At 38.5% G+C, this 12,128-nt stretch overlaps 1 protein-coding gene and 2 long non-coding RNA genes across 6 annotated transcripts in view; 1 reads left to right on the top strand and 2 right to left on the bottom strand.

Moving 5' to 3' along the window:
- Nucleotides 1–12,128, bottom strand: part of LOC135439343 (uncharacterized) — a 130,213-nt gene that overhangs the window by 68,817 nt on the left and 49,268 nt on the right. The gene's annotated exons all lie outside the window — the stretch shown is intronic.
- Nucleotides 1–12,128, top strand: part of Ddr (discoidin domain-containing receptor 2) — a 140,990-nt gene that overhangs the window by 85,048 nt on the left and 43,814 nt on the right. For both annotated transcript variants that reach the window (XM_064698043.1, XM_064698044.1), the window contains 3 exons: nt 2,490–2,967; nt 6,510–6,758; nt 7,178–7,270. In XM_064698043.1, coding sequence (XP_064554113.1) covers nt 2,490–2,967; nt 6,510–6,758; nt 7,178–7,270 — 820 coding nt within the window. The remainder of the gene's footprint in view (nt 1–2,489; nt 2,968–6,509; nt 6,759–7,177; nt 7,271–12,128) is intronic.
- On the bottom strand, nt 3,855–4,280 carry LOC135439341 (uncharacterized). The gene is made up of 2 exons (XR_010438034.1): nt 4,177–4,280; nt 3,855–4,108 (listed from the first exon to the last, which is right to left on the bottom strand). It is a non-coding gene; the product is annotated as an uncharacterized LOC135439341 (long non-coding RNA).

Below are 12,128 nucleotides of genomic sequence, written 5' to 3'. Positions count from 1 at the left end.
TTCCCATTTCCAGCACTCGTCACAGTCTCGCGCGTACCGCACGCTTCAAATTGAGTCCTTCAAACTTCGTTGGAAAACTTCTGCCAGCAACAACTACTCGCACACTACTCCACGCACACAAGCACACACACACTCCAATTAAAGTCCATTTTTGAAGTCAACTGCCAATTTGCACTCGCAAAGCTCCCCCACATCAAAATCACGGCGAAAAACTTCACATAATAACATTGCATGCAAATAAACATGGCAATAAGCGTGAGCCCAAGCACGAAATTCGTTTAAAAGCGGGTCGCAATTTGCACAGCTCTACAGAAGACAATCGAATACTTAACTTAAAGACCTATAAATGGAATATAGAATAGGCTGGAGAAAATAAAGTTTTTTTTAATATTTGTTCACTTTAATAATTAAAACTAAGAATATTCTTTAGTTGAATTTAGTGATGTAATGTGAGTGATGTAAAGCGATGTAAAGTTCAAGAAATATCGGCGTAAGATTTTATATATATAAAATTTTAAATTCAATTAAAAGTTTTAAATTATATATACATGACATGACATTTTAGGACGCCCAACATATTAAATAACAAAATAAGGAACTAGTTTTAAGTTTAATTCTGCTCAAAGTAGGCTGTACAAAGCTTTTTTCCAACATGAGACATCAATTTTAAATTGTTTATGGACTAAACTATTTATTTAGTGTAAATTCGACAATGCTCCAATTGACGTAGAGTATTAGAGATTTCTGCAATATCAAGTAAGGCCACAAAACTTCAGTGCAACTTTAAGACTGAGGCACTGATTGCTTAAGAACATAGATATAAACACACGCATATACACACACACAAACACACATGCACAGTGCACATTCCGGCAGCTTGCATACGAATTTTGCACAGTCGTCGAAAAGTTTTGTCATTAACGTTGGTTGGCTGTCTCTTAGTCTGTCTCTATATTTCTCTTGCTCTAGCTGTCTCTTTCTCACTGTTATTTTATGTTTTCCCACTACGAATGCAAAAATGACAGGCAACAGTAAGGCCGAAAAACAGACTGACAATGAGCCGCACACAAACTAAATAATGTTATTACAACAACAATAAAATTAAAACTTGTCTCGGATAGAGGATAGTTGATAAGAGTGTGCGCAAGCGAGACAGCACAACGCCAAGTTGCAATTAATTTCATTTAGTTTTTTGCCACACGCCATTTTGTCTTGCCCCCGGGCTGCCTCTCTCCCTCTCTCTCTCCCTCGCACTCACTCACTTTTTCTTTTCTATGTGCAATGAGAGTTGACTAAATGGGAAAAGTTTGAAGTTGAAGGCACAAAAGTCCTGGACAAGACAAATGAAAACGAGAGACAAAAGCGCCCAGTTGCCAGAAGGAGATGGCATTACATTTAGCTGGGGATTGCCAGAAAGGCAGACAAAATACTCTGCGCAGAGTTGCATTCGGTCTGCCCTCTAGTTTCAATTTATGAGTGGCCCAGGTTACGCCTGCTGTCTTCATATGCTTCAAGCAGCAGACAACTGGCAAGCTGCAAAATAAATGTCCTTTTACAACACTCAACTTTAGGTCATGTGTTTGGCAGAACTGTTTTACCTAAAATTAACTATGTTTTTATAAAATCAACTAGTAAAGGGAAATGAAAACTCCTTTAAGAAACAGAAATTTTTTTAAAATAATTCTAGATTCTTTATAATTATAATTTCAAAAAGTAGCTTTATTAAGAAAAGTCTTTTCTGTTTAGATTACAAATGGAGCTAATTTGTTTTCACAGATTCCTAGCTGATTCGGTTGTGGATAGTGCGTAGATTAGTCAAGTAATCTGTACGACAGGGGAACAGTTATATAAAAATATAAATTATATGTACTTGGGGCAACATATAATATAACAACTATATTGCAGACATACATATTAAGTAGTAAATATTATCCATAAATTTAAATTTAATAATTTTATTTTTAAAGATATTCAACAATATAAAATATCAAATCTCTGTATTATGTGCTTCAATTAATCATTCGCCGTTGCCCGGCTCAATCTATAAAAGTTTAGATTAAGCCGAGTTATTAGCCCTTAATTTTCTTCAGTTCTACGAGTTCTTTGTTCTTCAATTTCAATTTAGTTAACAATCTTTTATTTTCTAACAATTTTCCCTTTTTATTGCCCCGCTAGATTTAAGCTAAATGAATTTAAAAGCGACTTGCAACTTGCGTCGCACATTCATTTACGACTTGTGTAGTAGAGTGTAAATTTCACTAGAATTTCTGTAAAATGTTGTGGCATCTTTTGTATAATTCGTTGGCCCGACAAAACTTTTGCCTGGCACGTAAAATGGCGCTTAAAAGTTTATTGTTTTCGGTGAGGTGCAGTTGTACAGCCCTGTTTTATGGTCAAAAATTAACACTCTCTGAACTCTAAACCATCCTTTGCTGACTCTTTCTAACTCTTTCTCTCTCTCTCTCTCTCTTTCTGTCTCCTCTGCACAGATGTGCCGGACATTGTGTGCCAGGACTATGCGGTGCCTCACATGCAGCAGCTGCTGCCCAATGCCGCTGGCACCGGCACCGCCCGCAGCTCACTGAACGCATCCATCGTTGCGGCTCCAGTTGTTTCGGCGGCAGCTGCAGCAGCTGTGGCAGTGGCAGTACCACCCGTGCCACCGCCACCAGAGAAATATTACGCAGCTACACCAATTTGCAGCAAGCCAGTGACGGGGCCGCCGGGCTCTCAGAGCAGCGGCTCGTTGAGTATGAGCTCCTCAAATACGGCAGCGACCACGCCCACGCCAACAGGCGGCAAACCACATCATTACAATTTGGATATGAGCGCTAATTTCGCCGACATCAACGAGGAGCAGGCCAATTGCCAAGTGCAGGAGTTTCCGCGCCAGTCGCTGGTCATCGTCGAGAAGCTCGGCTCTGGCGTATTTGGTGAACTGCATTTGTGCGAAACAAATGTGTTGAAGTAAGTACTGCAACCAACACGGCCCAACCCTAGCTTACCCTGTCCTACCTTATCCTAACCCACCCAACTCCGCCGCACCATACACTTAACCAAGTTGTTGTGTCTGCTGCAAGCGGCCGAAAAACATTCGGAAAATGTAACTAAAATTCACAGCACAACAGAAAATGAGCTGCATTAGGCTTACAGGCTATTTTCCGACTACACTTCACAATGGGGGCTGCTGTTCCGAGTATCCCACTTCAACACATTTTGTGAAATTTCTCAAACACGGTAGCTTTATGTACACTAGCAGATTAGGATTGTAACTATGAGCCCAAAGAACATTTTTGAGTGGAAGGGAGAGCGAGTGCGTCTGCAGTTCTCAAATTCAAATGGATACACATACAGAAAGCTTCGATAGCATCCACAAAGAGCACAAATAAGTCCCATAATGATTTTAATAGAAATATATTTTTCGATAATTAAAACGTTAAGCTGGCGTTCCTAATAAACTCTATTGAAATATCATTTAATTAGCAAACCTAATTGATTTCAAATGCTTTAAATTAATTCCGCAATATAAATCAAAACAACTGCATTCAAGCGTAACCCAGAGGTAATGAATATTAATTATAATAAACTTAAGCAAAATGTGCATGGATAACAAACACAGCGCTTGGATAATACCTTTAGTGAGGGTATAAAGCATTCGTGGAGTTTTATCAAATAAATAAAGTTAACACGTAATGAACTAATAGGAATCATAAACTATCATGACACTGTGTAAGGTTTCTGTCAAATGTTTTACATAACGCCAAATTGCTTCCCTACGAAAAAGAAATGATTGCCCTATTTATAAAAAAAAGGGTATATTTACCACTGAACCTGTCGCTAACGATGTCAGATAGTTAGAAAGCATAATCAAAAATTCTTTAATCAAATGGTTTGATGAAAAAGGATAAAGCAAAGCGAAATCAAGGCTGTGAGATAGTTCGATCTGCAGTTCCCACATTCAAATTGAAATTTAACCCAATGAATAGCAGTCTCTCATTGCTAAGCCACACTTTGCACTTGCTTTTTATTATGATATATGTACATCTGAATTGTAAATTAAAATATACACAATTATTCCCCTTTCTCCCAATTGCATCCAAAATTACCACTGCGAAGAAAAGAGCGATGCAAAGTTAGAATAAATCAAATATATATACATATGAACAGGCATTTTACCATGGAGGTCTCTTTTTTCTGAACACTTCAAATACGAAAATTGCACAAATAAGCCCGATAATGAACTTCATTTTAATAGAATAGTTGTACTTAATAAGTTTAACTAGTGTTTCTTATATACTGTCTATTAAAATTAGCAAAACAAATTGATTTAAAAGGGTTCAAATTACTTTCGCAATATAACGCAAAATATCTACAAGCGTATCCCAGCGGTGATAAATATTAATTACATTAAACACGCTTGCAAACATACATACACATATATGGTTACAGAAACACGGCGCCTAGAAAATACCTTTAGTAAGGGTCCATAAGAACAACAAAAATGCCGTATATAGCAAAAATACTCCGCACAAAATGTACAGAAATTATAACCAATCATGACATTTTTGAAGAGCCTTGTGAAACTTTTCCATCAAATGCAACATATATTTTGACATATCGCCAAATTGCTTCCTTACGAAAAAAAAAATGATTGCCCAATTTATATAAAGGACATAGATACCAGTGAACCTGTCGCTAACGTTGTCAGATAGTTAGAAAGCAAAATCAAAACTTCGTATAACAATAGTTGACAATAAGAAAAACCGCAATACTTTAATAACACACACACTCACACTCACGCACACATATCACATAGATAGAGGACATCAAATGGTTAGATGAAAAGGCATAAAGCAAAGCGAAACCGATATGAGGCTGCGAGATGGACCGACTCCATCTGCTGCAGGTAGTAGTTGCAGGTAGCAGATTGCAGGTTGCAGGCTTGCGGGATATAATGCCACGTCTGCGGTAACAACAACAACAACAACAACAACAACAACAATAGCAGCAACAGCAGCTCATGCTGGCCACAAAAAAGCTTATCAGAAATTCCATTATGAAAAGTTTAACCAAAAAAGGCAACAACAACAACAGCAATAGCAATGTCAACAAGAGCACTGGCTCTGCAGTAACAGGACCAAAAATATCAGACGTAGTCGAGACGATTCGGGCGGCGAATACGTCCATTGTATATGGTTTGTTGGCAGCGGGCGACGACGACGGGGATTGTGGATGCTGCGTTCCCTTTGATTTCATTTTTGCCATTTAATTGAAGCTTTTTATTGCACATTATACATATATAAGCATATAGGGCGTGGCCATGCATTGGCTACAACATTCTCTATATGCTGCAGTGAAATGTTTTCATTTTCGCAGACAGCACGGCGTATGCGTAACGCGTGTGTGAGTGTGTGAGTTTGATTTTCCACTTGCATGTCTATTATAATTTTCATCTGTGGTCTAGGACAATAAAGTCCATCTGTTGTCTGATAACTGTCTATCCAGCTGTCTATTAATATTTTATCAGACGGCCACGCCCCACATGAGAGGCCAGCAGGCAGGCAGGCAGGCAGGCAGGCGGACGACCTCATTCGATGCCGGCCACTTGAAGTTTTAGCACAGAACAGACGCTCCGGGCAATTCAGTTGCGAACGTGTGCGTGTGTGTGTTAATTATTTTGCATACAGCTGCCGAGAACCTGCAGCCAGGGGTCATCTTTACTGCTGCTGTTGCTTTTTCTGCCACTGCAGTGCAATATTACGTATACGTAATACGTTTTGTGGCTTTCTAACCGCAAAACTATTAAAGCAAGCAGGCAAATCAAATTGTTACGAAACGTAGCAAAATTGCCAGGACGACCATTGACAGCAATCGACGCAGCAGCAGCAGCAGCGCCAGGACATGAAACAGGACATTGTTGAGCTGCTCTAATTGATTTTTGCGCTAGAGCTCAATTGTCATGGGCATACGTATTTCAATTGATATAGACTGTGGCATTGTGATGGAAAAGTGGGGCGCAACAGCGGAACCTGTGACTGAATAGCCCGAGCAGCAGTTGAGCTTTTTGCGGTTTACATATAAGTTACCTACGAAAAGGGAACAGTTATTAATAGTTCAAGTATCGCATATACATCTATATTGACCGGCTTGGTCCACTAAGCTTCACATACTATGGATATTTTATATAATTTTATGAATACATTCGCATTCATAGTAATTCAGAACTATTTTACATTAAAGATTTGATACGAATCGAAAACTTATACAGGCATTCGGAAGTTCTAAGAAAAAAAGCCCAAATAAATCGATCCTTGGAAAAAAAGATCTATGTTGTTATGAACTTTAGTGGAATTGTAGACAAATATAATAAACTGCTTTTAAGATCTGTATTAGAATTTCACGAATATAAACAACCTACTTTCAAAATTACTTTCTCTCTTAAATCTAAACGCGGTTACTTAACTTTAATCCGACAACTCATATTATCTTTTTTCATATATCACTAACAGCGCCACCCTTGTCGCAGTTGCCACACTTCGTCCTGGTGCAAGCGATCATCTGAGAAAGGAATTTCGCAGCAAGGCTAAGCAGTTGGCGCGTCTCAGCGATGCGAATGTGGCTCGCTTGGTGGGCGCCTGCCTGCGGGACGAGCCCATATGTATTGTGCAGGACTATTCGAATTGTCTGGGTGACTTGAATCAATTTCTGCAGGAGCATGTGGCTGAAACAAGCGGACTGATGGCCAACAAGAGTCTGAGGTAGGTGATGAAAAAGAGGCAGAGAGAGAGAGAGAGAGAGAGAGAGAGAGATATACTTGTGCTTTGGCGCTTAACTGAATAACACTCTAATGTGCTGTCTCTTTTGGTTTTTGGCTGCGTTTTTGCGTGCGTTTTTATCATGTTTCCGTTACCGACGCCATTTGCCGACGCTACACTTCCGGTCTCGTGTTCAATGATTACGCCGATCCACCACCGAACAACCACCAACAACATGCGCAAACGGATGTAAAAACTTCGTTAACTTTGCTGCTGCTGCCGCTGCTATCGTCATCGTTGTCGTTGTCGTCCTTACCACACGCGAAAACTTTTCAAATTCTCATTTGACGTTGGCATCCTCCTCCGCCCGGCATCCGTTTCGTGCCCCACCATGCCCCACCCAACCATGCAACGCCTTGTAGCTATGGCTGCTTAGTCTACATTGCCACACAAATTGCATCGGGCATGAAGCATTTGGAGCAAATGAATTTCGTACATCGGGATCTGGCAACAAGGTAAGTACTTGAGATAAGAACACCTTACACCACTGTTAGCTGCCCCTCGGTTTGAATTTTTGTCGCATCATTGCAGCAAATTGAACTTAAAGTTAACATGTTGAAAGTTATTCTTTTTTTTTTGTCCATTTTGTGGTGCGTGCTTAAAAAACTTTTTCAACTTGCGCTTGCGAGGCAAGAGAATATAAGAAAAGGTATTTTACAAATTGCATGCTTTTTAATTTCAACGTGAAATAATGAAATGGTCGACAACAAATACTGTTTGAGTATTTTTGAAATATTTTAAAAATGTAAAAGCTCGTGAAAACTAAAAAGACGAAGAGGTAAAGTTAAATTAAAATTGTTGCTAATAACTATTTGAAAAAAGTCATATATATGTGTGTATATTTTTGGGCACAATCCTGAAAGATTCTTCTTTGGAAATGGAACTTCCACCTAATAGAATTAAGGTATTAAAGCACTCTCGTTACGTTATGTACCTTTATTATTATCAAAATTGTCTTAGAATATGAGAAGCTCTGAAAACTGAGAACAAATTGTGTTTTGAGGCGCACTTTGCATTGCCAATTTCAGCTGCGTTCTCAGGTTACTTTAATGAAATTATGTGTCGCCCCGCACAAATGAAATCAACTAATATTATCACATTATTACCAACCAGAAATTTGCTGGCAAGTAGTGGAAAGTGAATAAAAGCTATAAATAAGATGGTAATTCAATATATCGAAGAGCTACCGAACGCTGCTGTCTACACATTTGCGCATAAAATGTAATCAATTAAAATTAATTTGCTAATGAAAATGTCAACAAGGAGAGCAGCAGCAGCAGCAATAGCAATCAACACGACAGCAACAATAACAGGAGCTACAACAATGGCCATGGCAACACTTGACGACATTCTCGTCGTTTATGGGCGAATTTTTTGCTTTTAGCTTATATAAATGAATGATAGACACTGTTGTTATAGCAGCCAACCGCTCGACCCCACATCCAGGGCTGACGTCGTTGTCGTTGTCATTGTCGTTGTCGTCATAACAAATCAATAGACTTGTGGAGCATGTAACATGCTATGGCATGGCCATATTTCTTCAATGTCTTTGAAATCCAATAAGAGTTTTTTGCTATTTTTGGGCACGCAATTGTCAAACACAATCTTCTGTCACGCCCAGCCCGCACCGTCACACAAATAATGACTTCCATTGCATAACAATGCAATCCAATAATAATCATAAAAAACAAGAAAGAAAAAGCGAATATTGTCGATATAGGTAAGCAACATATCATTTGACAGCAATTGGCCATGGCGGCTAACGTGTGCCATGAGTTATCTATTTTCTGCTTTTTTTTTTACGTTTGGCCATGTTCAAAAATTTGTTTTTGAGCAACCCGAATGAATGGCTGGCAATAAATTTTTAGACATGACAATGCGACGTTTGCGCAATAAGACCGCAAATATTGTGCATGCAAGTCTCCTCGGAATATTTATGCTGGTCCTGTAGTAGCAGCAGTGCATATTAAGCATACGCCACGTAACATCAGTTTATAGCCCAATTGTTTTAGTACACTCTACCATGCAGCTACAGGAATATCTCTTTTCCATTTTTAAATTGCCTAACCAAATCCCAGACATGTTAACTGACCCGTTGTCTAGCAATTTGAGTTTCTTACAGCTTCAATTAGTATGACAAAGCCAAAGAGCTTAGTCCTGTCAGCAAGGACATCAACTAAAGCACTTGTGAGCAGCACACAATGTTCTTGGTTTTGGTTAGCTTAACATATTTGCCATAAAAATTAACTAAGATTTCAGCCTGAATTCACTTAAATAAGATTTCTGCTACATTTGCTCAGCCAAACAAAAGGCCCAAGCCCAAATATAAACACACACACACACACACCCGCATGCACAGTGTATTTTTAGCATTGTTTGATTTGCCATTTTACCTAGCGCATTGACAACGAGACAGGGACAGCTACTCAGAAAGCAGCAGCAAATATTAGCTCCAAAAACCACACAAAAATGGCAAGTGATGAAAAAAAAAAAAGCTGCAGTATGATATTTGCACTGCGAAACAAGAGACTAAGGACTAGAAAAAATAGATACGAGTATTATAGACTATAGACAAGGCAGCTAAATCAACATGAATTGAGAGAAAGAAAGCCATAGCACAATTAATTGTTGTTAACTTTCAATATGAAAAAAAAAATATAGCAAATTTAATAAATCATTAAATTAAGAATGAACTCTAGCCCGCAGTCTGTAGAAATTCGAAAGCTAACAGCATAAAATAATTGGCATGCATTTAGATAAATGTTCCATATTTATACTTATATTGAGGAAAGGAAAGATAAACCTATATTCATATTAAAAATGTTAATATTCAATCAAATAATTTTCCATATTGAAAACCTGTAGATATATATTATTAGATCTTAATAACATTTATATTCAAATTTAGATTAGATTACTTGTTATTGGAGCAAAAATATTTGCTTCAGATTTAAATTCTTGTTCAGAGCATCTGTTAAAATGCTAAAATACTTCTCAACAGCCACCCACAACAAACTGTCTCATGCCGCTGTGTCTCCTATATTAGTTAAAATTTCACAACAATTTCAGCCGCCTGCCCGCACAACTGTAAAGTAGTTCTGGCCACAAGCCAAATTTGCACAAATTTTCCATCACCCCCCTACCCTCCCTCCCACCCACCACACTCAATGTGCACGCTTTGGGCTGTGGAGAAGTTGTCACAGTTGGCACTGGGAGGCATACAAATTGTTGGCCAATGTTGAGGACTCTCAGACTCGTGCCACGGCCACTATTAAAATTTTATACTTAACTAATGTGCTGTTGGTTGGGATTTTACTTCTGGTCGGATGCCAATGGCAAACAGCTGACGTTCAGAAAATTCTCAGCAGTGCCACAAAAGAGAAAATTCAGTAAATAAGTGTACACAGTGGCATGCAGCATACAGGCGAACATGTGTTTAGTCAACAGGATGCGGAATTGTCTTGGGGTCGGTGTTTGTGCAGTTACAACCATTTCTGTTTTTTTTTTTTTGACCACGCCCACGTAGGAAACGGGTTTATTGCTGTTGTAAATATTGTAAAATGTTTTGCGAGCACCACCAAAAAGAAAACAAACTAAATGCAACAAAAATGTAATTCATTTCACCCACACCAGCTAAGCCTGCAGTTTAGTTGATGTCGGCAAAATGCTAAAATCCTCTCAGCTTCTGCGGTTGGTTTTGTCTGGCAACTGGACCAGCGAGTGGCCATGTATCATTGATTTCAGAGTTTTTGTTCAAATGTTGCTGAGTTAGTTCGCCGAGCTCTGTGTTTTATAATTTAAGTGCTTGTTCTTAACCACAATTTCAGTTCGTTGTCTTTCAAATGTCTGCAGTCAGACTTTTCAATCAGTATGTGGTGTAGCAGAAAAGCCGGCGGAGATATTGCGGTTTCAAAGAAATACTGTGCTTACATTAAAAATGGCATTATTTTATACCTTAATGGAAATTTAAGAATATAGACAAAAATATAGCATAAAATTGAAATATTTGGGTCAACGAAATAATCTATTTGAACTATATTTATCAATGCAATGGCAAATATTTTATGAATTAATTTAATAATTAATTTTTAACTCAGCTTAAACAAACAAAACATAAACAAATTGATTTCGTTTTAAGGCATCAAGTTCTGTAAAGTAACTTGGCAAAATGTTTATTTCATCCTAAAGTGAACTTTATTTTCAACTAGTTGAGTTTATCTTTTAGAAAATGTTGAATGCATGAGGAAAAGTTTAACATATTTTTGTTTATTTTAATCTTAAATATATTTAAATTCCTTAAAACCATTTCCGAGTGTCTTACTTTGATTTATATTAAAATATGCTTGTTAGCTTAATCAATCTATTGCATTCTTCTTACTTAGTTTTACATCGATTAGGCTCTTTTGTCCATTATCTTTTACACAAGTTCTTTGAGTCTTTTCCACCAATACATCACTTTACAATCATTTCCAATCAATTACACAATTAACCTTCGAGTATCTGTAAGTAATGTTGCTTTGCTATAGGCAGTGAAAAGGGCTTGTATACTCGTAAACTATAAATGATTTAAATGGGACGACGTTGTCGTTATGGCAACACTTTTATCAACATTTCCTGCCAGCAAGGCGAGAGAAAACCCATGTGAAGGAAGTTGAGAACCACAGGATATGAAAATAAAACAAGCAGCTGCTGCTGCTGCTGCTGCTACTGCAGCAAGCAACAGAATCCTTGGCCAAAAAGTGCAATGCATTTCGGCCTTTAAATAGTTTTGCCTACTTTCGAGCTGCAAAGCAGCCGGCAGCAGCAACAGCAGTTGCACCAGCACCAGCAAAAACAATGTGCCCTCTTTTGCTCGCTCTCTTGCTCCGCTGAAAGTTTACACTGTGCAAATATGCAGAACACACCAGCACACACGCACACAAACACACAGACACACTTATAGAGGCACCCATCCATTTCCTTTCACCCTACTCGACTGGTGCATATTGTATAACGACGCATTTTTTCCGCTTTTGCCGCTGCTACAAAACTCTTATCAGCGCCATTTCCCTTTTGGCCAAGAGTGGGCGTCATGTGGGCTGGGCGTGCACCCAGAAATTGTTTCAAAATAGTTTGCAAGTGGTAAAGAAGATGATGAAAAAAATCCCCTTACAAATACACACACACACACACACATACACACACTTGAATGAAAGCCCCAAAGATATGAAATTTTGCGCCGAGTGTTGACTGAAGGGCGCACAAGTGGGCGTGCCCCGTCTGTGTTGTCATTTATTGCCATTGCTGTGCGTAGTTTTCATGTAATTTTCAAGT

This window comes from Drosophila montana, unplaced genomic scaffold (assembly GCF_035044405.1).
Source record: "Drosophila montana isolate Dmon_TW-CO22-7 unplaced genomic scaffold, ASM3504440v1 contig_402_1, whole genome shotgun sequence".
In the NCBI taxonomy this organism is placed as follows: Eukaryota; Metazoa; Arthropoda; class Insecta; order Diptera; family Drosophilidae; genus Drosophila; species Drosophila montana.
This window is presented reverse-complemented; position numbering and strand designations above follow the sequence as displayed.